This window comes from Sebastes fasciatus, chromosome 22 (assembly GCF_043250625.1).
Source record: "Sebastes fasciatus isolate fSebFas1 chromosome 22, fSebFas1.pri, whole genome shotgun sequence".
Classification (NCBI taxonomy): domain Eukaryota; kingdom Metazoa; phylum Chordata; class Actinopteri; order Perciformes; family Sebastidae; genus Sebastes; species Sebastes fasciatus.
The window spans coordinates 3,301,069-3,328,980 of record NC_133816.1 but is presented as its reverse complement, the minus strand read 5'-3'; the positions used below and the strand labels follow the sequence as shown (position 1 = coordinate 3,328,980).

Sequence of the window (27,912 nt, the reverse complement as noted above, 5' to 3'; positions counted from 1 at the left end):
GATTGGTCAGTAGGCGGCTTTTATACGAGTTCTCTTATCTGGAACATAACCTGCTCCGGAGCAGGTTATCTGTTCAGCATAAATTACCATGGCGATCTACCCCAGTAAGAAGTGAACCACCATCGTAGGACGGAAAACCCTGAAGGGTTAAACCTGAAGTTACCTCGCTAACGCCAAATCCTGCTTCGTAGTACAGGCCTCAGGTAGGCTTAGGAAAAAACAACATGGTTGGGCTTAAAAATATTACGTTTTTTACAGTGCACACGTGACTGGACGTTGTGAACATGAGACACAAATGAACAGCTGTCTCCTGGATGAAAACCTTGTGTTTGATGGACCCATCCACCTCCCCTCCTGCCCACCCTGTGTGTCTTCTTGCTATTTAAACTACGTCACCACAGCAGTTTCCCTGTGCGTTAACCGTTGCCATGGACGGGTTTACATTGTAGTTAATGGAACGCCCGGTGCGTCTCATACCGCCGCGAAAGGGTGCCTTATATAGAGAGCGGACTGGTAAATGATCAGCTGCCGTGATCTACTGCTCTGCTCCCATCTCAAACTATTCCGTTGTTGACTTTCTTGTGACTAAATCTTGTAATCCGTAGCCAGGGGGTGGAATCCGAGATAGATTAGCACAGCTCTGCTGAAGGTTTAAACTGAAGCTTATTTTTTATATTTTGTAAATCCCCCAGAAATCTCTGGGTTCATCCCCATTACGGCTGCCACACAGACTCACACGAATCCAGGATTGTCCCCTTAAAGATACGTTTTCTGTCTTGACGGAGAAATCCTGCGTGTCTGTGCTGTACTAAACACTCTGTTTCTGTGTTTGCAAGAAGTGCCTCTGTGTATCTACTGCGTGAGTGCTAGTGTCTTGTTTTTGGTGGTGTGTGTATGTGTGTGAGTGTGTGTTTATGTTCAGAGCAGCCTCCCTAGCACCACTCCCTCTCTGCTCCTGGCTTCTCCTCTGAGGATCTCCAGGAAGCCCAGTTTCGTCAGGAACTCCATCCGCTGACGGTCGGTCGGCTGCACCTCGCAGAACACACCCTGAGAACCTGCACACACAGAAAAGACATTTTCAATACGGATAAATAAAAGGTATTGCTCTCCAGCTGAAAACATAAAAATGCACAAATCCTATTATACATAAAATAAAGTCAAAAGAACAAAATGCACACAATGCACCACACCGAACCTGTTTGTCTGAGGTGGTCTGTCATGGAACATTTTAAAAAACACAGAATTTCAACACTCAGCTCCCCAGCAGGCAGGCAAAGAAATATTTTAAAACTACTGAATTTAATAGTGTGAAAACATATACAGGCAGCTCAACACGCTAAAGTTAAGTGGTATTATGACACTACTTCAACCCTCCATAATTTTTCTGCTATTCTCTTTAGCCTTGAGCCAGTGAGCACTACTCTACTGCTAATATCAACGAGAGAGTCCTCCAGAGTAGGTTTTGCATGCTGCACAGAGGTATGTGAATATTTTACACAACATTTGATGTTTTACCAGATAACTTCATTTTGTCAGAAGTGATGGTTAATGGTGCTTTTCCTAAGTTTAAAAGGGACTGTTTGTAACTTCTTACACGTATAAATCAATCCGGGTCGGTGTCCCATGCGCGCTCGCGTGTGGCTACGCTGTTCAGACTCCAACAACTACACTGAAGCACCAAAACCACAAAGTTCTATCTAGTGAAGTCCGTCTTGCAAAACAGTGTTGGCCACGGTCGCACACTTCGCTCGTTCACACTCCTTCGCTCCACTCTCACGTTCATGCGTGCACACTACACACTGCAGAAGAGTTAGTTTAGCTCTGAGAATATCTAGTGAATGTACAGTGGACGTTTGTGCAGAAATAACTGCTGCAGCTCCTCCAGACCAACAGAGGTTTCCCGTGTCTTGTGAAGTGACGGGGCTCCGCAGAGAGAAACGTTACCGTCTCCGACCAAAACTCCGGTGTTCAGGATATGTCCCCTTTAAAGCAAATGCATACACACACTCATGCAATGACACCCTGTCCTTACCGTTGGCCTTGAGTGCGGTGAGGAGGGCGGTGAGCAGGGTGCGGCTGACGCTGACGTCCACCAGCTCAGGCAGGGCGTCCAGTCGCAGCTGAGAGGGGAAGTGATAGAGGAGGGAGTCTGGGTACTCTCCCTGGTCCTCCTCCATCAGCTGGATCAGGTCCTGCACAGAGCAAAGCAGAGGACATTCTCACAATATGTTACTGGTGATAGGTAAAGTCCTGGAAGTCAATGTCTTATTCAGCTTAAATGATTGGCCATTTTTCTTGTCAGTGCTTGTTTGATGGAGGATTGTGAAAAGTTAAGAAATATTGTTAAAGGTCCCGTATTGTAAAAAGTTGGATTTTCATATCTTTTATATTATAAAGCAGGTTTGAGTGCTCTATAAATACTGTGAAAGTATCGAAATGCTCAACATACGAAGAAATACGCACAACTCGTTTTTAGAAATTGTGCGTTTGAAACAAGCCGTCAGGATTTCTGTCTATCTGTGATGTCACAAATATACAATATTTAGACCATTACACAGTTTTAAATGTAAACATTCTAAATGTGTCTCAGTTTATTTCCTGTTGCAGTGGATGTGAATGACATCAGCTGACAGGAAGTAAACATGGACCCAAACTGTTGCTTAGCAACGCAATTCCGTTGCAATTCCGTTGAAATGCACTAAAACGGAGCGTTTCAGACAGGAGGGTGAATACAGGTATATTCAGGAAGACAGTATGAGGAAAATAATGTTTTTTTTTTAACATTACAGCATGTAAACATGTTCTAGTAGAAACACAAAATAAAGTATGAATCTGAAAATGAGCATGATATGGGACCTATAAATTGATTATTTTAAACATCTGAGACAATGAGGACAGTGCCAACAGTTTACTCTGAGAGTGTCTGGACAAATATCTGTCTGACTGTGTGGCATTGGAGTCTTTAAAAAAAAAAAAAAAAACTGTATGCCATGCATATTCCTACGTTGTTGTAGTTTCCAACAGCTGCCACTAGATATCACTAATGGGTCATATTTGACTGATGGCACCTTATAAGAACACATTAGATTTTTCAAGTCACCCAGCAATTAACAACAAAATTACATACAGACAGTATAAAGACTAATAACTATCATAAATTCAAATTTCACCAAATTTATTTTAAATGCCTTGTAACATCTACAGAGTATCTGCTGTAGCCGCAGCTTTTATTTTGTAGACATAGACCTATGTGATTAGTCTAATGTACTTCCTGTCTGAGATGCTCACAAAACACGTATTAAAGGTCCCATATCATGCTCATTTTCAGGTTCTTACTTGTATTTAGGGTTTCTACTAGAACATGTTTACATGCTGTAATGTTAAAAAAAAACGTACTGTCGGCCTGAATATTCCTGTATTTACCCTCTGTCTGAAACGCTCCGTTTTAGCGCATTTCGACGGAATTGCAACAGGAATGTGTTGCTAGGCAACAGCTTGGGTCCATGTGTACTTCCTGTCAGTTGATGACATTCACAAACACTGCAACCAGGAATAAACTGGGACACATCTTTAATGTTTATGTTTAAAACTGCGTAAAGAGTTTCTGAATACGGGCTGTGTGTATTTCCCTGTGGATTGAGCTTTGCGATACTTTCACAGTATTTATATAGGACTTACGCCTGCTTTATAATAAAAAAACATGTTGTTGTGTTTCCATGTCTGATACAGCAGGAACAGATGCTTCTACCTTCGTCCACCTGCGGCTGCAGTGTGAATAATGTCAGCGTGCACCATGACGCACAGAGTGGGCAGATAAGTCCTCCACAGATGTCAGGGACTGACTGTCCTGCTGCTCACCACCGGCTCCGTTTGGCTCTTTGCCTGATTTCACCCAACTGTTTGTCACGACGAGCAACAGCGACGCTGTAACCGAGTGTGTTATCGCCTCCCATTCTTCGACAGAGATACTCTACTAATGTAACTGTCCTAAATTCACAATCGTGTACTCCAAACATGTCTCATCAAACAAGAGGAAAAGTTATTTGACTGAAATCTTGTCTGTAACATAGTCACACTCCTGTGCCCTTCATAATAGTTATGGTTAAAAAAGAAGGATGTTTAATGACTTCTTCTACTCCACATATTCACCTGTGTTTTGGGTTGTGTGTTGCCCCCTTTAGGTGGGTATTTGTCCCTCATGGCAGGCATCCAGCTGGCCTGACACCGCTTGGCAAAGGAGCGAACTTCCAAGATGCCCAACATGCAGCCGCACACGCCCAACTCATCCTCCAGGATGAAGCAGTACTCCGGGCACAACGCCAGGCACGGACCGAGACATCTACGGAAATGAAAGGACATTACTGTTTTAACAATATGTGAGTATAGTGTTCAAATACGATAAAGACTACTCTATCTCCTCTCTCTCTCTCTCTCTCTCTCTCTCTCTCTCTCTCAAACACACACCTGTCTCCTACGACATCTGGGTGAGCAACACTGGACTCTTGGCCGCCCTGAGTCCTCAGGTGGAGCTGGCGCACCATCCGATACAACTCCAACTACACTCACACACAATGAGAAAAATCATTTAAAAAAATATTAGCATTTTGAGAGATGACCCAGACTAGTAGACCATTATGTTTCCTCACAACAGTGTGTAAATATACAGGAATCTGAATAATCTAGGTCCTTTATTTTGCAACTAGGGCTGTCAAAGTTAACGCAAATTTGTCTTAACGCCACTAATTTCTTTAACACATGAACGCAACTTGCAATTTTTAGATTGTAGTGGGCTCAGTTTTAAAGCTAGAGTGAAGATACATCATATGAAACAAGAAAACGGTAACCATTGGTACCATGGACCATGTCAAACTAGCTTGTCTCGAAGGAGGCTAAATTACACTCCAAACGTAACGCTAAATTTTGGCGAGGAAAAACTGTGATGTCCATTTTCAAAGGGGCCCCTTGACCTCTGACCTCCAGATATGTGAATGTAAATGTGTTCTATGGGTACCCACGAGTCTCCCCTTTACAGACACGCCCACTTTATGATAATCACATGCAGTTTTGGGGCAAGTCATAGTCAAGTCAGCACACTGACACACTGACAGCTGTTGTTGGCTGTTGGGCTGCAGTTTGCCATGTTAGCATGTGAGCATATTTTTATGCTAAATGCAGTACCTGTGAGGGTTTCTGGACAATATCTGTCATTGTTTTGTGTTGTTAATTGATTTCCAATAAAAAAAAATGTATACATACGTTTGCATAAAGCAGCATATTTGTCCACTCCCATGTTGATAAGAGGATTAAATACTTGACAAATCTCCCTTTAAAGTACATTTTGAACAGATAAAAAAATTAATTTGCAATTAATCGTAATTAACTATGGACAATTATGCGTTTAATTGTGATTAAATATTTGAATCGATTGACAGCCCTTATTGCAACATTTCTCTGTCCTCTGGCAGGAAATTCCATAAATCATCAAGACTTTCTATCCCTAAATCAGAGTGTATGCATGACCTAAAATGTTCTTCCTTCCTGGTTCATTCCCCAAGTTTTTCTGCGGTTTCCACGGGTGGGCGTACCTTGTCCTTGCCATGGTAGGGCCTGATGTTGTAGAGACGAGAGGTAGGGAAGAGAGGAGGAGGATGAGTGAAGAGGTCACTGCTGCTGCCTATTGGGAGAAGCATCTACACACACACACACACACACACACACAGACGTTAGGCTTCAATGACACATAATAAGAGTACCAGCGTGCACACATGCACAATATGTTACACAACAAACGACATGCTATACAAACACAGCCCCTACCTGCACCTCCCCAGACACGCCCCCTTTGAACGCCCACGGTTCTGATTCCACTCCCAGTAGGTCGGCCCCTGTGGTCTTCCCGCACCCTATCACGGACAAGAACCACATGTCAGTCGGGTGACATCATGTGGTTAGGGGCCAATAAAAAATGCCAGCGCAGATGTAAAACGATGGCACAGCTTTAAATATTCATGCCGGCGTAAAAGTTCAGTGTTTTGCAGCTCCTCAAGAGATGTCAGCTGAAATGAACTTCTTTTTATGCCGCTGTCATAAATAATTGAAGCATAACTGCTGAGCTCCAGACTAAAGCTAGTGCTGAGAAATAATAATTGGATGTCGGGTTAATAGTGGAAACTTTTCAGACTGAATTTATTTGAGATGAGAATAATTGCTGCAGCAGAGGCTACTTTGTGGTTCGTTATTCCAGGCGGAGACGGGGAGACGAAGAGTTAAAAGGTGGTGTCTACTCACAGTGGAAGCAGTTCCTCCAGGTGCCCAGGGTGGAGCTGTCACTCAACACTCGTCCATCTGAGTCAGATAGGTGAGTGGGCGGGGTTAGATTATAGTATAGTATGGTAGTATAACAAAAATATAGTATATACTATACTACACTATATTGTAGTATACTAAGTTTATGATATGCTATACTATAGACCAGGGGTCTGCAACCTGCGGCTCCGGAGCCACATGTGGCTCTTTAGCTCCTCTCCAGTGGCTCCCTGTGGATTTTTTGAAAAAATTAGTGGAAATGAATAACTGTTCTTTTGTTTACATTTTCAATTTTATTTATCATTGTTGTAGGTCTATAGTACGACGGTACGACGGAGTATTAGGGCCACATTGAGGAAAAAAAATAAATCTGAGATTTTGAGAATAAAGTCGTAATATTACGATAATAAAGTCATAGGTTTATAAAGTAGGAATTTTACGTGTTATTTTCTTTTTTCTCGTAAAGTTATGACTTTATTCTCATATTACAACTTTTTTTCTCTTAAACTTCTGACTTTATTCTCCTAAATTTCTGACTTTTTTTTCGTAATATTATGACTTTATTCTCATAATATTACAACTTTTTTTCTTGTAAAGTTATGACTTTATTCTCGTAATATTACAACTTTTTTCTTGTAAAGTTATGACTTTATTCTCGTAATATTACAACTTTTTTCTCGTAAACTTCTGACTTTTTTCGTAATATTATTACTTTATTCTCATAATATTACGACTTTTTTTCTCGTAATATTATGACGTTATTCTCGAAATCTCAGATTTTTTTCCCATCAATGTGGCCCTAATACTCCATCATACATTTGCACTTTGGCCCTCACTGCATTAGTTGTTGCTGTGTTACCTTCATCACAATGCTCAAATGTTTTGCGGCTCCAGGCAGATTTTTTTTATTTGCCTAAAATGGCTCTTTTGATAGTAAAGGTTGCTGACCCCTGCTATATGCAAAGTATTATTGAGTAGTATAGCATAACATACAATTGGCGTACAACACTACTGTATACTATACTGTGCTATGTTATTCTATACTGTAGCATACCATACTATAGGCAAAATATTATAGGGTTGTAAAGCACAGCAAACTACTGGTATATTAGTATTCCATCAATTAGTTTAATAGTTCTAAAACTTTTCTAATAATGTATCCCCCTTTGAAAATATGTTTTCAGAAGGGGTGCCCCCCCTAACTGGCGCAAAACATTTTTGGTAGAAAATAAAAATGCGTTTGTTGTCAATTTACTGCAGTTAACGATTGCACTGAAAATAGGAATATTGAATATGAAATGTGGTTTATCAAACATTTTTTCAATAGTATAATTATTTTAGGAATTATGCATGACTGATATTTTTTAATTAAAGGTCCCATATTGTGCTCATTTTCAGGTTCATACTTGTATTTTGTGTTTCTTCTAGAACATGTTTACATGCTGTAATGTTAAAAAAAAACATTATTTTCCTCATACAGTCTGCCTGAATATACCTGTATTTACCCTCTGAAACGCTCCGTTTAGTGCATTTCAACGGAATTGCAACGGAATTGCATTGCTAGGCAACAGTTTGGGTCTATGCATACTTCCTGTCAGCTGATTTCATTCACATACACTGCAACCAGGAATAAACTGGGACACATTTAGAATATTTACGTTTAAAACCTCGTAATGATCTAAATATTGTATATTTGTGACATCACAAATGGACAGAAATCCAAACGGCTTGTTTCAAACACACAATTTCTGAATACGGGCTGTGTGTGTTTCTCTGTATATTGAGCGTTTTAATAGTTAAACAGTATTTATAAAGTACTTAAACCTGCTTTATAATATAAAAGACATGCAAATCTCACTTTATATACAATATCGGACCTTTAAGATTTTTCCAAACTCCAAAGTCCCTAGGGGTACTAGTAACCCCATTTGAGAAACTCTGTACTATTTTAACTATCAATAGAGTGCTGCGGGGATGACGTATTTTTGTTGGTCAACCAGGAAGTTAGCATCGCCCTGGGTTCCCTCCGCAAAAAGCCAGTGGGATTGTTCCATTGGGTTTTGGATTATTGCAGAAAATAAGCTCTGTGGAAAACAAACGCCTATGATACTTACACGTTTTGTTCAGCAAGATAATCTCCACTAATGAACACCACCTTTATGATTTTTGAAGTGCGAATAAAATCGCCAGAAGTAAAAAGCTAACGTTAAGCTATAAACGAACTACACCACGGTCGCATGAACGCAAGTATAAACAACGGAGGACGAGTCGGCGTGAAGACGTTTAGTCGTTTCATTTAGCCACTTGTTAGCAACCACCTCTTTTGTAAGACACGTAAAGGCTTCAGGAGTGTATTTACTGACATATTTTATGCCGTAGAACAAAAATCAGTTCAGCTTGTGTTAACCACAGACCTTATTTCAGGCATCTAACTAAAAAAAACATTGACTTCCAGACGGGGGTACCGGAAGTGCTACAATGCTGACTCATTTCTGGGTTTTAGGACTCATTCCTGCAGCGCTCTATAGGGAAGAACAGAATAGCATACTAAATGTTGGTATACTATAATATACTGTAGCAGTATTATGTTATTCTGTATCTCAGAGTTTCCCTGCTTCTCTTTACACTCACCCAGCCAGCATATGAATGCTTTTGCCACCAGAGCCGTGTTCCTCAGGTCCCACACGTAAGGGTAAAGGTCGTAGAGCACCGCCCTGTTGGCCCCTCCCACCACGCTGCAGTGGAGCTGTGCTATGTCTTCACACAGGGACAGGACCCTGGAGGAGCGGCCACGCCACTCGTCAATCTGAGGGACACAAACACTCCCATTTATGATACACGCAGTCCATAAATTTCACCAACAAGCAATCTAAAGAAAACACACGCTGACCTTCTGAGGTGGCGTCTTCTTGTTGTTGGCGCTGACCAGGTGGCAGTTTGCTTTCAGCCAGGTCAGGTCCTGCAGTAGTTTCTGGGCGGACGGGCCGTGCTCGTGGGGCAGATAATAAAGACCAACCAGTAGCCGCACCTGGGACTCACTTAGTAGGCCCTTCCCTCCACAGAGCCCCCAACCCTGGGCCTTCTGTCCCCTGCCTCCACCAGGGGGTGCACCAGGCCTGGATCCTTGAGGTTGACTAGGCTGGTTCGACCTCTTCTTCTCCCCCTCTCGTCCCTCCGTGTCCCCCTTGACCTTAGTGGGGGACGATGGGGGCGAGCTGGAGTTCAGGGGGAAAACAGGCAGCTTGGCCACGGCGGAGGTTCCTCTTAAGGTGGAAGAGCAGTCGGATCTGTCTGGAGTTTTGCAGCGAGTTGACGGAGCGGAGGAACGCTGGTCTGATCGTGTGCTCTGCCGACCTGTAAAAAAAACAGGTTGTGTTACAAACGCTGGCCAAACCTGGTCAGTTTGTGGTCAACAGTGCTATAAACTGGGTCATGAAAGTGGCTGGGCAGGTTTTTTACCTGCTTGTAGTGGCTGGTTGAGTTCCTCCATCCAATCCTGTAGTGCAGCGGACAGAGCTCTATCAGGACAGTAGTCACACTCCTCCTCTAGAGCACAAATAGCATTCTGTTATTAGATATGAGGATACTAAATCACTCATATTCACACAGTAGGGAAACCACCTATCTTACATTCCTGTGCACAGTCAGTCATTGACATGTTCTGGTGGACATGTCAATGACACGTACCTCTCCTTTATCTGCAATATTTTATGCTTCACTCGGAAAGGAGACACACACCCTTCTCAGAACACTGCTTATCTTGTGCTTTTATACTTTTATTGATCCCCTGAGGGGAAATTCATTTTTTTCACTCGGTTGTTATTTTTTTACACATTACACACAGGCCCGAGATACATATACACATGCACTAACAGGACCTATACACATTGCTGGTCTATTGAAGCTACTGTCAGTAGCTGAACTGAGAACATATATTTTTACTGCGAGATTCTACAGGACTAACACTGAAACATGACATTTGTAGTTTGCCATCATTCCCTACTGTACTTATGCTGGAAATACTGTACTCAACATAACCTGTATTTAACTAGGAAGTCACATTGAGATTAAAACCTCTTTTACAAGTGAGACCTAAAGCCAAGACGGGGTCAAATAGCAGCATCCAACACATAAAAAGACAACATTGAATCACGACAGCAACAATAAGGCACGACAAAATACAGTACATCATTAAACAGTGCGTTAACAGTGCAGCATGTTGGTCATGTGTTTGCTATTTAATTGAAACAACTGCAGCTAGCAGTGACCACTTCCTTTATTCTTTGTTTAGAATCATTTAAAGAGATTAGGGTCTCAAGTTTAACCTTGGCCTGCCTGATCGTTCCAGGATCAAGGACCATAGTGGATCAGGCTGGTTTTGCCAGCTTCTGTACTGATAGAAGGAACTTTAAAGGTCCCATATCATGCTCATTTTCAGGTTCATACTTGTATTTTGTGTTTCTAATAGAACATGCTGTAGTGTTCAAAAAACCTTTATTTTCCTCATGATGTCTTCCTGAATATACCTGTATTTACCCTTTCTCTGAAATGCTCCGTTTTAGCTAATTTCAACGGAATTGCAACGGAATTGCGTTGCTAGGCAACAGCTTGGGTCCATGATTTACTTCCTGTCAGCTGAAGTTATTTACATACACTGCAACAGGAAATAAACTGGGACACATTTAGAATGTTTACGTTTAAAACTCTGTAATGGTCTAAATATTACATATTTATGACATCACAAATCGACAGAAATCCTGACGGCTTGTTTCAAACGCACAATTTCTTAAAACGAGTTGTGTGTATTTCTCTGTATATTGAGCATTTCGATACTTTCACAGTATTTATAAGGCACTAAAACCACCTTTATAATATAAAGGATATGAAAATCTTACTTTTTACAATATGGGACCTTTAAACGGAAGCCATTTATGTGACCTTATATTATAACTGTTTTGGAGAATTACAAACTTCTGGCTTAAGTAAGTCGGAAGTTTGCCAGAGATGATCTTATAGATTAAAATGTACCAGTGTTGTAACCTCCGCAGAGTGAGGGATGACCATCCTACCACGCCGTATAAGGTACAATGATTGGTCCTAAAGTCAGATTTAGTGACATACCTCAGGGCTGAGTGATACAGCGGGTCAAGTTTAGGGCTAGATGGTCAATATGGCATTTAAAATTTAGACTTTTGTCCATCCAAATTCCCAAGTATTTGTAACTGTCAACAGACTGAGTAGAGTGTTATTATGTCATGTCTATTTGTAAAATGATCTGTGGGAATGAAGACATAAAAATACAATTACATGTCTAATCTAAACTCTGATCCTAATTCTAACTTTTACTTCTTCCAACAGCATAAAGTAGACATCTTTCCTGTTTTTACATTCATTTAGTCATATTTGGAACGCACTAGAAATCATAGTCAGATCCCTCTCACGCAAAAAGACTGAATCCAGTAATTACTTCACATTCTACCCCGTCCCCCTCACCCCCCGCTCATGTAATCATTAAAATCCCTCCTCCATTTCCATCCACATCGCAGGCTCCAGCCTGGCCCTTCATCTCTCTTCTCATCCGTTCCCTTGAAGCTTCATCATCCAGCCCTCCGCCTTGTTTGTTTCTCCTCCACAGAGGGACCTTCCTCTCTTTTCTCATTCCTTCCTTCATCACACCACACAATTATTCCTCCACCGCCACCTCTCCCTGCTCGTCATCAGACCGACGTGACACACTCCGGTGGTTTTCTCTATCCAACTCCCCTCGGTTCCTCTTTCTTTCTCTGGCGGCGTTCTCAGAGTATTTTACTGTCACAGTAGATTTAATGCGATAAATGTGAACCAAGCTCCACCATCATAGAGTCCTAACACAAAGTCTTACGGTAAAGAATATATGCACTTTGTTTGAAATATAAATGCATCTGAGAGCTATGATCTCTTCATTTGTGTAAATAGATCCACTTTGCTGTGAGAGTAGATGAAGATTGGGAAATATTTTTAGTCCACATAGCTAGAGCTGAAAGCTTATTGAGTAACTTTGTCCAAGACAACAGATGGAGCTTTAATTCCTACAAGTTAATCTATTTGTTAAGGAAAGTAATGTTGGACCAAATTGTGTTAGTTGCCAAGCAACACTGGTTTATTAGACATTTCTCCAGGAAGCAACGAGACAAACTGTACATGGTTCTGGTCTGGCAGAGCCAATATTACTTTATTAACTTGGGACATCTCCTGTCTCATCACTGCTACTTCCTCCTTCCCTCCAACTGCTCATTAATCCTCTCTTGCCCCCATCCCTCCCTCCGCCGACCCCCCCTCACCTTTCCTCTCCTCTTTTCCAGCTCTGTACCAGCTCCCCAGCGAGTGCAGAGGGATGTAGTTGGCTTCGAACTCGCAGTTGGGGTTGAGTAGCAGGCCTCTCAGGTGGCTCCTCAGCTGAGGCTCCCTGCCCTTAAAAGGCCCCAGGAAGAGACGTCTGGAGTCGTAGTCGTTAGCGTGCAGGTTGTCCCAGACGAGCGGGGGGCGCTGGAGGACGGACTCCACCTCAGCCAGGCAGTCGACAGACAATTTCCTGGAGATGACCTTACTGCCTGTGGGGGCCGAGAGTGAAAGAGAAAGGTTCACAAGTGGAGGCCTAAAGGTTTGAGGAACACACATCCAACAACGTGAGACTTAAATAAGTTACAGAGAAGGACAGAGAAACTTGGACTGGTTATATTGGGATCAGAGAGACTGAATGGACTGGTTATAGTGGGACCAGAGAGACTGAATGGACTGGTTATAGTGGGACCAGAGAGATTGAGTGGACTGGTTATAGTGGGACCAGAGAGACTGAGTGGACTGGTTATAGTGGGACCAGATAGACTGAGGGGACTGGTTATAGTGGGACCAGAGAGACTGAATAGACTGGTTATAGTGGGACCACAGAGACTGAATGGACTGGTTATAGTGGGACCAGAGAGACTGAATGGACTGGTTATAGAGGGACCAGAGAGACTGAATGGACTGGTTATAGTGGGACCATAGAGACTGAATGGACTGGATCTAGTGGGACCAGAGAGACTGAATGGACTGGTTATAGTGGGACCAGAGAGACTGAATGGACTGGTTATATTATGTATTGAGAATGAACGAGCAGAGAAGTTGAACCCCTGACCAGATTAAGGAGGACTTCACAGTGCTCACAGAAAGACGTTCAGACAGGTGAGTACAACAAACCCACTGAACTCTCCAGATAAGAACGTCGACGACCACTGTGTTGCTTAGCAACGTTGCGTTGTGTGTGTGTGTGTGCCACGCGGCGTGTAAACACTGCAGTCTCTCCTTCGCTTCAATATTCGTGTTTGTGGTTGCAGCCAATGTGGAGTTTATACTGTTTACACATCTCTGTGTCGTTGCCTTGGTGATGTTGTTTCTGTCGTTGATTCTTTAAGAAATAACAGGTTACTTAAATGATGTGGCTTAGAGGTCCAGTGTGTAAGATCTGGCGGTATCTGCGGTGAGGTGAGGAAGAGTGAGAACCAGTTGTTGTAAGAGTCGCGTAGGTCATTTGGAGCAGAGCCAGTGCCTAGAGTGTATGTACGTTGGAAGTGAGTGGTGAAGCAAGAGAGCTGGGACCCCTCCTCTTCACCATCTACATGCTCCCCCTTGGTCAGATCATCCGCCACCACGGTCTCAGCTTTCATTCATATGCTGACGACACACAACTATATCTCAGCACCAAACCATCCACCCAGCTACCCCCACAGTCACTTGTAAACTGCCTACATGCAATAAAAATCTGGATGTCATCTAACTTCTTAAAACTCAACAGCAACAAAACCGAGCTCATGGTTGTGGCTCCCAAGGCCCTGCTCCGGAAGGTTGGAGATCTCCACCTGGATGTTGATGGCTGTTCCTTCTCCCCATCCTCGGAAGTCCGCAACCTGGGTGTCATCCTGGACCCAACACTATCATTCCAGTCTCATATCAGGTTCATCACCAAATCCGCCTTCTTCCACCTCAAAAACATCTCACGTCTCCGGCAATCACTCTCTGACTCTGTGGCAGAAACCCTCATCCACGCTTTCGTCACCTCCCGTTTGGACTACTGCAATGGAGTTCTGTCCGGGGTTCCCAGCAAAGCCCTGGACAGGCTCCAGTATGTGCAAAACTCGGCTGCCAGGGTTCTCACCCGCACCAAGCCCTGGCAGCACATCACCCCCACCCTCATCCACCTCCACTGGCTCCCGGTCAAGTCCCGCATCACCTACAAAATCCTCCTCCTCACCTACAAATCCCTCAACGCCCTGGCTCCTCAGTACCTATCTGACCTCCTCCACCCTTACACACAGCCCCGGAAACTTAGATCCTCAGGCACGGGTCAGCTCTCCGTCCCTCACACAAGAATGAGAACTTTTGGGGACAGAGCCTTCAGTGTGACAGCCCCCACACTTTGGAACTCTCTCCCCATAGAGCTCCGCAACGCACCATCTCTGGACACCTTCAAAAGACTCCTCAAAACCCACCTCTTCACCAAGGCCTATGGCCTCTAGCTACTGTTACATTTGTTGTATTTATTTATGTCTTTGTTAAGCGTCCTTGGGTTTCATGAAAGGCGCTATATAAATCCAAGATATTATTATTATTATTATTAGCGAGAGCGGCAGGGGCGGGAGCAAGTAAGGTTATTGACTCCAGCCCAAGCAGGAAAAGTTAACAGTGTTTGGTTTGTCCGTTCTAGGCTACTGTAGAAACAAGGCGGTGCAACATGGCTGTGCAATATGGCGGTGCAACATGGAAAACTCCGTGGAGAGGGGACCCGCTCCCTTATGTAGATAGAAACGGCTCAGCCTAAGCTAACGAAAACACAACGATTCTTTGTGATTATACACTAAAGAAAACATACTTATTAATATGATATTCCATTTCTGCCAGTAGATCCCCCTAATTGTTACACACTGGTCCTTTTTACATTTAATAATGCTTTTTGCAACCCGCCGTGGTGTCCATACACTGTTTATTTATTGTTGGTAATTTTTAGTTTAATTGTCTGAGTTTTGTCTCTTTTCTAGTGATGCTACACTGAGGAAGGTGGTTATAAAGGTTATTTATTATTCATAATCAGTTGTGTGGACGGGCTGCAAAGTGCCGTCTATGGAAATGGAATTGTTGGACATTAGGGCTCATGCTGCTGATGTTGTACAGTAGTACTCCTCCCCAGATCTGGAAAGTTGGAACACAAACCCCAGTGAAAAACAAGCATAAAAGCTCATAAAGTCACATTAACCAATGAAAATGATAACTATCTTGGAGGCAGAAAGACAAGCAACAAAATTACATAAAAGAACTGAAAGAGAGTAGGCGATGATGTGTGTACATGTGTGTGTGTGTGTGTGTGTGTGTGTGTGTGTGTGTGTGTGTGTGTGTGTGTGTGTACTTCCTGGTGTGGGTGGATGTGCATCTAAATCATTTTTTTGTTCTGGTCTTTGGAGGAGGTTGCGTGTGGATTTGTGCCTGTACCTATCTGCATGTCATTTGCATTTGCCAGTGTGTTATTAGCAGGTCAACTAATGAGGCTTAAAAAAACACAAAACAAGAAGAGGACTCTGGTTTATGTCTGCAGGAATACAGCTGCGTTATGTACAGAGTGGCAAAGAAGACAGTTTAAATGTTAGATTTTCATCAGTTATAATTAGTTCATCACTTCATATTTACCGGTCCATATCACTGTTATGTCGGGCAGCAGATCCTCTCCAACAGTCTGCAGGTAGGGAGACTTTGATACGCTGGGAGAACACAGAGAACCACAGTACTCTACAGGGAGAGAGAAACATCATCAGTAAAAAAAGGTTCTGTAGATCTCAAACTTTCTAATTCAATTCAGTTCAGCTCTCCTACCAGTAGGGCAGAATAGGAAGACGGGTGGTTCCCCCAAGAACTGATAGATCTCATTGGTTACAGTGACCTGAGCGTGGGCGAATGAAGAAAAGGCCTCGCTGTCCGCCTGACACATGGAGTGATCGATGTCATCGAACAGAATGGCAAACGCCTGGCAGCCCAGGTCTGATACCTGGAGACAGAGAGAAGAGGAGTGTGTGTGAGAGACAGAAAAAGAAACAGAGGCTGGAATCCTTATTCATTATCTTATTGTGTCACATAACCTGTCTCAGCTTGCGTTTGAGTAGCGTCAGATCACAGGAAGAAGAGAAGACAATGTCCTGACCGGGAGAGAGGGCGTAAACGAACTTCAGACCTCTCGACTGGGCCTCCTTTATGAGAGTACGCAGCTGACCTGAGAGCAGGATGGGGAAAAGAGGAGGGGGAAAATCTTGCGTTTGAAATTTAAAGAGAGACAAAATTACATTTATTCATTTAAAAATGAGGTATTTCCAGCCCTGAGATCTGAAACAGACAATTTATCAGACTTAATATGACTTGGATGCACGTATTGGTAGATGAATGGTTTTCTATTTGGATCAACAGACGTATTAGATGGATGAATGGGATGTTCTTACCCTCCTCCTCATGAGAGTAGACTTCTCTCCACAACAGTCTGTGTTTCAGGTCATCTTTTGGGCCGTACAGGTAGGTGTTCAACCCCCAGCTTTGCATCCTGGCGCAGAAAGACGTGGACAGGGGGAGGCATGGGGAGGGAACATGTTACTGAAGTGCAGGTTTAAAGGTGCAATGTGTAAGATCTGGCCAGAATTTTAGTTTAAAACACTCCAAAAAATGAACTTTATCAACAGAATGTGAAGAGGTCACGGTGCTGACGTTATGTCAAAGACGTCCATGTATCGTGTTGCAGAGATATCTACTGAACTGAGCGTGCTAACCAGCTAGCCTCGGCCCGTCCTGTCTTGTAATAACACTTGTTCCTGAGGCGATAGTGAGTCACTGTAGCGTCCAGTCTGCCCTCAGTCCTGTTTGTTTATTGGGTTAAATCCAAAGTGAGAAAATGAGAAAATGACTCGCACCCACGCCTCGTTCTTCCATTGCTGCCGATACACAGGTTAGAGCCTGCACTCCACCAGCCGCTGTGACTCCCAGGGCTGTTGTTTTTTTCGCCGGCCCTTATCCAAGCTGCCACTGCCGCAAAACTGAAGCTCTGTCCCCGCGGAGCCACCACACAAGCTGTTCCCTCGTCTCTAACACCCCCAGACCCATGCTAATACACAAACTATCAAAACGTACACGGAGTGGCACGGTAAACACACCGATGGCTAACGTTAACAGTGTTGTTTTAACCGGCCCTCAGCAGTCCAGCAATTCAATTTTGCGTAATCTTGCCCTGCTGTTAGATAGTAGTTGACATTTTTTATAACTGATGAGTGTAAATTTAGATTGTATGGACCCAGTAGTAGAGGTGAAATGTTGCCCTTCTATTTCTTTTTTTTTTAAGTTATTTTTTGGGGGCATTTTTAAGCATTTATTGATAGGACAGTGGATAGAGTGTTGGAAAGGGGGAGAGAGAGAAATGACATGCGGAAAGGACCACAGGCCGGATTCGAACCCGGGTCCACCGCTGCTAGGACTGAGCCTTGGCGATACATGGGCGCTCGCTCTACCGACTGAGCTAACCAGCCGCCCGCCCTTCTATTTCTTTGGAGCATGTGGCTAGGGATTACACAGTGCACCTTTAAAGATCCCATATCATGCTCATTTTCAGGTTCATATTTGTATTTGTGTTTCAACTAGAACATGTTTACATGCTGTAATGTTCATAAAACCCTTTATTTTCCTCATACTGTCTGCCTGAATATGCCTGTATTTACCCTCTGTCCGAAACGCTCCGTTTTGGTGCATTTCGACGGAATTGCGACAAAATTGCAACAGAATTGCATTGCTAGGCAACAGCTTGGGTCCATGTGTACTTCCTGTCAGCTGATGACATTCACACACACTGCAACCAGGAATAAACTGGGACACATTTAGAATGTTTACGTTTGAATCTGTGTAAAGGGTTTAAATTTTGTATATTTGTGACATCACAAATGGACAGAAATCCTGACAGCTTGTTTCAAATGCAGCGTTTCTGAATACGGGCTGTGTGTATTTCTCCGTGGATTGAGCGTTTCAATACTTTCACAGTATTTATATAGGACTTAAGCCTGCTTTATTATTAAAAAAAACATGAAAATCTCACTTTTTTATAATATGGAACCTTTAAGTAATTTCATTGCTAAATCTGTGACTCTGCAACAAGCGGGAAAACGAAGAAATTTGATAGGAAGAATTTTTTTTTTTTCAGTAACCATTGTTGACAGCTGCTTGACTTTAACACTTTATAACAACTTAAAATATGTTTTTTTGTTTCCTTCACAGTCAGAGGTCTGACGCATCTGTCTATGAACCTTCTGGAGAGCAAGAACTTTGAGGTAATTCCACAAATCACTTTTCAAATGTTTTGAAAATATAATCTATTGCTTTGTATATATATATATATATATATATATATATACACCATATGCTATATTAGCTTGGTCATGTACTGTAGGAGCCCTGGAGAGAGAGGTGAGGACAGAAGGAGGGGAAAAAAAACAACAGAAAAACAACAAGCGGCGAGAAAATAGATCCACGGTATTGATCGCAGGGCTCCCATGGCCTTCTCAGTTACAGGAAATGACCTCCTGAATTATAAATAGAGCATAGTACTAGGAGTGAAACAATAGCTGCATCACACACACAAAAACATGAATATTTATCTCTCTCCCTCTCTCTCTCTCTCTCTCTCTGGACATGGACCAGCACTTATCATCCTTGTCATTTGTGGGCGGGCTATGTTCTCGCTCTCTCCCTGCTTCTCTTCCTGGACAGATGGTGTGTAAGTCGCCTCCACAAAGCTGCTACCTACCTCCCTCAAACACACAATCAGATTCACACACACACACACACACACACACACACACACACACACACACACACACACACACACAAATCTAATCTGCCAAACTTATGCAACGCTCATTGTATGAATTTTGCCTGCACCCCACTCTTGAGTCTAAAAAAAGACGATCTATTAATAAGCCTGGAGCCCACACACTCAGCTGCTGAGTATTGGAAATCTAATTCATCCTGATGGTAAAGTAACTTGACGTCAATAGAAGTTTAGGGGACACATTATAGTGATTTTGGTTTTAGTTACTGATTGTCTGTTTTATTGCAAAATTATTAGGGTTATCAAACGCAAATTCGTTTTAACGCCACTACATGTCATACTAGCTGGTCGCGAAAGAGGCTAAATAACACTCCAAACTTGCGCTAAATTTCGGCGAGGAAAAACTGTCATGTCCATTTTTAAAGGGGTCCCTTGACCTCTGACCTCAAGATCAGTGAATGAAAATGGGTTCTATGGGTACCCACGAGTCTCCCCTTTACAGACATGCCCACTTTATGATAATCACATGCAGTTTTAGGCAAGTCATAGTCAAGTCAGCACACCTGACACACTGACAGCTGTTGTTGCCTGTTGGGCTGCAGTTTGCCATGTTATGATTTGAGCATATTTTTTATGCTAAATGCAGTACCTGTGAGGGTTTCTGGACAATATTTGTCATTGTTTTGTGTTGTTAATTGATTTCCAATAATAAATATATTCCAACATTTGCATAAAGCAAGCATATTTATCCACTTCCATGTTGATAAGAGTATTAAGGGTCCCATATCATGCTCATTTTCAGGTTCATACTTGTATTTTGTGTTTCTACTAGAACATGTTTACATGCTGTATTGTTCAAAAAAGTCTTTATTGTCGGCCTGAATATGCCTGTATTTACCCTCTGTCTGAAACGCTCCGTTTTAGCGCAGTTCAACGAAATTGCAACAGAATTGCGTTGCTAGGCAACAGCTTGGGTCCATGTGTACTTCCTGTCAGCTGATGACATTCACACACACACTGCAACCAGTAATAAACTGGGACACATTTAGAATGTTTACATTTAAATCTGTGTAAAGGGTCTAAATATTGAATATTTGTGACATCACAAATGGACAGAAATCCTGACAGCTTGTTTCAAATGCAGAGTTTCTGAATCTGGGCTGTGTGTATTTCCTTGTGGATTGAGTGTTGCGATACTTTCACAATATTTATATAGGACTTAAGCCTACTAATAATATAATACAAAAAATCATGGAAATCTCACTTTTTTAAAATATGTGTCCTTTAAATACTTGACAAATCTCCCTTTAAGGTACATTTTGAACAGATAAAAAAAATGTACAATTAATTTGCAATTACTCGTGATTCAATATTTTAATCGATTGACAGCCCTAAAAAATTATACAGTTTATCATAATGTAATAGGAACAGATGTGTGCTGTAATGATTTGGACCCTATATTGAAGTGCAGAGGAAAGCAGAGGGAACAACTGATCTCCAGGGACAGAGTCGGCTGTCGCTATTGGCTGTTGAGCTACAAAACTGTGTCACCGTTCCCAAAAGGGATTTACTTCACTCTAAGATCTGTCATCAACAATTAATTGGGCCCCTACTAACAAACGAGGTATACACAAGGGGTAACATAAATGTACATGAAAAGGGAATGCCACATCCTTCATTAGTGCATCAGTTCATATTTGACACCCATTATCAGTGTGTTCATGTTTTCTACAGTAGTTCACTGTCATGGAGATCACTGTGAGCTGATTCGATCGTGTGTCTCTTTGTGAGTTGACGGAACTGTTGTGGCAGTCTCAATAAGGAAGGAGCTGCCTTGGTTTTGTTTAGTCGAGAGATTCAAAGAGACTTGGCTGATAACCCTGCTGACTTGATCTGGATCACTGTCTCTCGACGCACTCATCCTGTATAGAACATTTGGGATTTTATCTGGTTTAAATGGCTTTTGTGTCGTCATGATGCTAGCAAAAGAGAGCCTATCCTCACTGTATCGCTCCACACAAAGAGTGTGGTTGTGCCGAGCTGAGCATCTCCCTGGTGTGAAGGTCTCTGCATGGAAAAACATTTTTGTCGCTAAATAAAGAGCCACGGGCACAGCGGAGTCTTCCTTCTGTAAAAAGGTCACGAGGACACTTACATTCTGTATTAGGATGATTTAAATATACTGATTCCAGTTTAAGAAAATGTGGTGAGAAAACAATTTTCACCTTTCATCCTTCTTTGCAAGGCAGCAGACTTAACATTCAATAGGTACATTTTACTGTAGAGGGTTTTCAACCCTGAGCATAACATTCTGGAGGAAACAGTGAATATTTGTGCCATTAAATGGACAAACTTTAAGATACTGAACATCAGGGCTGCCCCCTTTTGGTCGATTAATCGACTAATCTGTTGTTTTGGTCAAAATCGACTAAGATTTCTTTAGTCGATTAGTCGTTTTTAGTGACTTATTTCTATGAGCACATCTCTGGTAAACACAAGATCTAAAGTGGTGCTTTTGTGTGATTCTTTGTGGAGAAACTTTGATTCACAGATCTGTCGATAAAATCAGCTGATCGATTAGTAATCAATCAGAAATAATCAGAAATGCTTGTTAACAGCGACACCTGTGGCCATTAAGTCAACGAAAGTCAGCGGCGGAGTCGCGCTTGCTCGCTCTAAATAGACATGAACGAGTATTGCTCAAAACAGTGAGGCGACACACGTCAACTAAAACCACAATATCACTCTATATTTCAGCTGCTTGGCAGTAATGTTAGCTGACCAGACAAAAGTCTCTCCATGAATCACTGCTGATCCTGGTGTTGGCTTTTCCTACTTCAGCCTCCCGACCGCAGTCGGAGGGAGACACCGGCATCCGGTCAGAGACGATGATTTCTCGCTACAGAGCCCCGTCACTTCACAAGACACGGAAAACCTCTGTTGGTCTGGAGGAGCTGCAGCATTTATTTCTGCACAACGACCACTGTACATTCACTAGATATTATTAGAGCTACGAGGTCTTCTGCAGTGTGTAGTGTGCGCGAATGCACGTGAGGTGGAGCGAGCTGAGTGAAGGCAAGCAGGCAGAGGTGCAGAGACTCCGGCCCTGGAGACAAAAGCTACGGTCTCCCCCGCGTCATCCGACCGCGGCCAACACTATTTTGCAAGACGGGCTTCACTAGATTTAACTTTGCGGTTTTGGTGCTTCCGTGTAGTTTGTGTTGGAGTCTTGTCTGAACAGCGTAGCCACACAGGAGCGCGCATGGTACACTGACCCGGGTGATTTATACGTGTAAGAAGTTACAAACAGTCCCTTTAAGTTTCATGCACTCCAACCTATTTTCATTGGTAAAAATCAACAGACAGTGACTGACAGTTAATCAATTGCTCATACTATATCTGGACAATTTTTCGTGCTTTATTCTCTAGAGTTTGCTCGCTCGCTGTATGTTAGGAAGACGTGTAAGAGTTTCTTTGGTCGAGGACAGCCCTAATGAAAATCAAAAAGTCTGGAGCTACTGCTAAGGCTGTACTTTATAGAAAATGTTACCTAGAAATAGAAATTATAGATTTAGACTTTTAGACCTGATGATGGCACTCTAAAATTAAGAGATAACCAACGACATTAGCATTCATCCTCTGGGGACCATGAATGTCTGTACAATATTTCATAGCAATCCATCCATTAGTTGTTGAGATATTTCAGTTTGGATCAAAGTGGTGGACCGACTGACTGTCACCATCTTTGACCCTCTTTCTGCTCCCACTAGAACAGTATGCAGTATCCATCCCCTCCCTCTGCCCCTCCTGTCATCCATGGCTGAGCCTCAGGACTGAGGACGAGCCTGCCCTTTGCTTTGGAGTCATTCTGCCTCAGTGATTTCTCTCAGGCCTGCCTGGCACTGATATAGAGGCATGCAGCTGGGATCAGCCCACAGGCGTCAGGTCGGTAGCTCCTGAGCTCACGCTGTTCATGTGAAGAGCAACCACACAAAAACATCCCCTCTGACCAGGTCAACAACACACATATGTATGGACACCTGTGCTCACATACAGTACTGTACATGCAGGCTCATTACAGTTTACAAGCAGCCGATTAGACTGTTGTCAGGCTATTAAATAGGCGTTATAGATGTGGCTCAGAATGGGCCTACTACACCCACTAGTAGGTTTTATCATCTATGCACATGGTAGATCACTGAAAGAAGGTATAAAAGAACACAACAGTGACCTCCAACTACTGTAGTAATTATGACAGGAGCAGAAGAGGAAGTCAGGCACTGTAGTATAAACAGTTTGAAACTCTATAAGGGATGGAGGTCGGGGACGATGGTCTGGGACGATGGTCGGGGACGATGGTCTGGGACGATGGTCGGGGACGATGGTCTGGGACGATGGTCTGGGACGATGGTCGGGGACGATGGTCTGGGACGATGGTCTGGGACGATGGTCGGGGACGATGGTCTGGGACGATGGTCGGGGACAATGGTCTGGGAAGATGGTCGGGGACGATAGTCTGGGACGAAGGTCGGGGACGATGGTCTTGGACGATGGTCGAGGAGGATTGTCGGGGACGATGGACGGGGACGATGGTCGGGGACGATGGTTTGGGACGATGGTCGGGGACGATGGTCTGGGACGAAGGTCGGGGACGATGGTCTGGGACGATGGTCTGGGATGATTGTCGAGGACGATGGACGGGACGATGGAGGGTTTTCACCTCGGAGACTGGATTTCGCATCCCGTGTGAAACCAACAATGTGTAGTTGTCTTTCTGTTCGTAGTTATTTTAACCCAAAACACAATGCAAGGTACAAGTGTATTTTTATGTCTAAACCTAATGAAGTTGAAGTGTTGTTGCCTAAACCTAAAAAAGTTGTAATTTTTTTGCCTAACCTAACTGTTTTTTTTTGCCTAAACCTAATGAAGTTGTAGTTTTGTTGCCCAAACCTAATGAAGCCTTTTTGTTTGTGTTCAAAACGTGACATTTCATTCAGTTTTACAACATGTTAGAACGTGTTGCTTTTAAGTTTCACTTTCACTTTTACAGCGTAGTAGGCCCCCAATGATCCACATCTATGGTGCTTGTAGCGACTGATAACGCCTATTTAATGGCCTGATAACAGTCGAATCGGGTGCAGCAAGCTACTATAATGAGTGGCGATAGACTTACCATTGGAAGAGAACCCTCCTCTGATCCATAGTCCAGGGCCTCCCATAGAAACCTGCAGAGTAAACATACACACATCACTATATCTTTGCTGTAAATTTCCCCCTTTTTTTATATTCAGACAGATATATGCATGAACACTGATTATGCACCATGGCATTCCATAGCATATATCATATCATATGGTTCTAATGGCTGTACTATTTTTTTTGTTCCAAGCTCTGTAGCAATTAATCACAAACTGGACAGTCATCAGCTACGGTGCTGACCGTACAGGCACATAAAACGATGCAAGCTCCTCCAGGGCCTGCTCGGCCACATCCCCTGTGTTTGGCGGAGGCATAATTCATCTCCAGCTCCACTCTCCATCACATTTTCTATTTTTAGAAATGGGAGCATCTCCAGTGTCCCTCTCCCTCCTTTGTGTTTTTGAATAAGTCTGCAATGTGTGCGTGCGCGTGCATATGTGTGCACAGTAAGTGGGTCATAGTGTGAAGCAAATCTGATCCACTAACAATCCAGACTTCTCCTGTATGCACGTGGGGAGTGTGCATTTTGGTGTGCGTGTGTGCGACACGTTTACCTGTGTGCACTAAGCCAGACCTAATTACTAACTCCGTTGGATGCCACCACATGGGACTGGGAAACACGCAGGTTTGAGGGGCTCCAGGAATTAGTAATAAGGGTTCGTGCTAGAGCTGCATGATGTGTCATGCTTTTATTATTACTGCAATATGAATTTTTACACAACAAACACATCCCAAAGGGCTGTGAAACCAGATTATGTGAGAAATATAGAGCTGCAAAGTGGACAAACAGACCAGTGCTGAAACAATTTAATTGAAACATTTAAGAATCAATAAGCGTTTAAGTCATTTAATTAATAAAAAATGCCAAACATTTGCTGGGTTCACCTTCTGAAATGGGAGGATTTGCTGCTTTTGAATTGGATATTTGGGGGTTTTGGTCAAAGCTAAACATTTAAAGTTACATTTTTCACTGTTCTCTGACATTACAGTTTTTCTCAATTGTTTACACACAAATACTGGTACTTGACACACAATGACCACAACATGTAACTCATGCACCAACCCCCTGAACCAATTCTGCTAAACTACAAGCACAATTCCTGCTTTACACTCAAATTGCAGTTCTAAAACACACTTTTTTCAAAACACTACACACAATTCTCTGCATTTGGCACAATTTTCATGAAGAAAATCTCGTTTTCACAAGGAACACACTGTCATTCAAAATTCTAAAGTCAATTGCCCTACTATGCACACTGACTCATCACATGGGCAAACACCTGTCACACAGTGTTACAATTAGCAATCATGGAAAGTGTATAACCGAAATCCACAAACGCGTATACCCCTTCTCCAAGCTTTGGAAGACGCATGTGGAGATATAGCAGTTGATGCTTTTCATGGCTGGATTCGACATGCTAAGCGATATTTCCCCCGCTGCTTGGCCAGGGAAAACATTGCTTGTGATGTGGATGAGGTGCTGTGGCCAGACCGAAACAGAAGAGAGGATGCAGCATAGTTTTTTTTTTCGTTTTTTTTTTTACTGTAACTGTATACAGTAAATTCTTCTGTTGTTTTGTATGTAGACCACTGTATGTGCAACTTTGTGTTGGTTGGGATGTACACTGTGTACATTGTTTTTGTGGGGGAAATAAAATATATTTGTTACCGTGTATTTGTGTGTTCTGAGTATAAAAACAATATTCTAAAATATTTTACAACACACTTATGTATGTACTGTCTGTAGTAAGTGTAACACTGAACAAAAAAAAGGCCTAAGTCATTATGATGAATGGAGAAGAAGTGTTTTCCATTCATCATAGTGTTTTACATTGAGCACATCAGTGTTCAACTGGTTCTTATAAATGTCTATTCATATGATGGTTTGTGTGTGTCATTTGAAAACAAAATACCATTTTGAGAAGAAATAACATTGTTTTGAATGTAAAGTTTCATTTTGCAGGAGAATTGAGGGGTTTTGCCCATTGTGTGTGTGTTTTTTGATTTGTGTGTAGAGTTCTGAGACTATGAGGCATGCTTTCAGAAAATGTGTGTAAACAATCGAGAAAAACTGTAATCGATTAATCAGCAGTAAAAAAAAAAGATGACAGGCAGATTTCCACTTCATTTTAGCGGCATATCGATCTGTTCTCACCATAAATGCCAACAGTTTTGACAAGCAACCTTTCTGTCAATCTGTGATGAAATCACATAATCATCTCCATAATTACTCAACACAGTTTAGTGTGCAGGTATCGTGACTGCACAACTGTAAAAAGTAACAAATGTTAGCACTGAATATAGCTTTGACACAGACAGAACAGATCTGGCTTATCACCTCTTCTCACTGGATTGTTATCGTCGCTGTCTTCCTTCAGATTTTTACACAGAAAACAATATTTTAGTTTTATTTTCAGGGTCGGTACTTGTATTCCATAAAATCAGATGCATATTTGCAGCATAATTTCTTCATATTGTGTGTGTGTGTGTGTGTGGTTGTGAGATGAGAGGATGTATTTAGTTATGTAATTAGTCTATATTGTGCTTTGTCATTGTCATTAGAGGCGGTGTATTGGCAAGAATCTGACGATACTATACGTATCACGATACAGGGGTTGTGATTCAATATATGGCGATATTGTTAGTAAGGCGATATATTGTGATATACCGCCAAAATGTTTACTTTATTATGCAATCAAAACAGTGCGATCTGCATTTATGTCCCTGTAACATACAACATCATGGCACTACTTTGAGAGGATGCATGTCTTTGACTTAGTTCATCTTTGCATGTAAACTATTAGTTAAAAATCAATAGTGTTTTTGAGAATCGAAACAGTATCACAACATAATATCCCGATATTCGATTATTCGATTCATATCATCACCACTATCATCCTCTGTCCCAGCATCTCCATCTCCATCATCAAATCATCCCAGTCTCCAGCCATCATTATCATTATCTCAGTCATCATCTTCACCTTCAGTATCATCCCATCATCTTCACTTCCTCCAGCTTTTATCCAGAGTGTTTCCTTCCTCTCCTCGGGCTGCAGCTTTGAAACCAGACATTACTGAATCCTTTTCCACTGCCTGCTCTTTGATCTCCACTTCAAGCCTGGCTGATCACCAGCATCATCATCTCATAAAGACCTTTACATCCTACAGTATACGTCACTGTCCATACACACATCACCACTCCTGCAGCCTGCAGTAAGTGACAAACCGATGCTGAGAAATATATAGGTCAAACGGTGCTCTGTTCAAAATCGTGTCCCCCTAGGTAAGAACAAATAAATAAATCACATGATGTGACAGGAGGTCAGTTATGAAGTCGGCCGCTCTTACCTTCCACCACCCCGCAGAGAAACTGCTTCTTCTCGTCCTCCATCCTGCCCTCAGCCTCGCTGCCTCCCTCCTCTTCCAGTCGGCCCCTAACGAGCGAGGGAGGACGAGATGTTCTCCCCGTCTGGTAGCTTAGATACCGGGGATATTCTTCATGCTTCTCCTCGGTCTGCCTCCACCTCCTCCTCCTCTCCTCCTCTCCC

At 42.6% G+C, this 27,912-nt stretch overlaps 1 protein-coding gene across 3 annotated transcripts; it reads right to left on the bottom strand.

The window, feature by feature from the left end:
- Positions 1 to 8: 8 nt before the first annotated feature.
- LOC141761366 (protein O-GlcNAcase) lies at positions 9 to 27,912 on the bottom strand. Of its 3 annotated transcripts, none has more exons than XM_074624716.1 (17): positions 27,713 to 27,912; positions 24,339 to 24,390; positions 16,803 to 16,900; positions 16,449 to 16,579; positions 16,186 to 16,357; positions 16,003 to 16,101; positions 12,627 to 12,896; positions 9,766 to 9,852; positions 9,197 to 9,660; positions 8,938 to 9,112; positions 6,289 to 6,345; positions 5,818 to 5,903; positions 5,586 to 5,690; positions 4,465 to 4,556; positions 4,150 to 4,339; positions 2,033 to 2,192; positions 9 to 1,055 (listed from the first exon to the last, which is right to left on the bottom strand). In XM_074624716.1, the coding sequence occupies exons 1-17, from the start codon at positions 27,753 to 27,755 to the stop codon at positions 919 to 921; spliced, it is 2,418 nt and encodes an 805-aa protein (XP_074480817.1). In that variant the 5' UTR covers positions 27,756 to 27,912; the 3' UTR covers positions 9 to 918. The 3 variants fall into 3 exon arrangements, with proteins under 3 accessions (XP_074480817.1, XP_074480819.1, XP_074480818.1); XM_074624718.1 differs by lacking the exon at positions 27,713 to 27,912 and adding an exon at positions 27,346 to 27,513; XM_074624717.1 differs by lacking the exon at positions 6,289 to 6,345.

Bases quoted from the DNA above. Each gene is read 5' to 3' on its own strand.
- LOC141761366 (XM_074624716.1), bottom strand. From the start codon at position 27,755: ATGGAGGACGAGAAGAAGCAGTTTCTCTGCGGGGTGGTGGAAG. The intron at 12,897-16,002 runs GTAAATATGAAG...CGGCCCCCACAG, and splicing joins CATAACAGTGATATGGACCG to GCAGTAAGGTCATCTCCAGG. The intron at 2,193-4,149 runs GTGAATATGTGG...TGCTCTGTGCAG, and splicing joins ACACACAACCCAAAACACAG to GACCTGATCCAGCTGATGGA.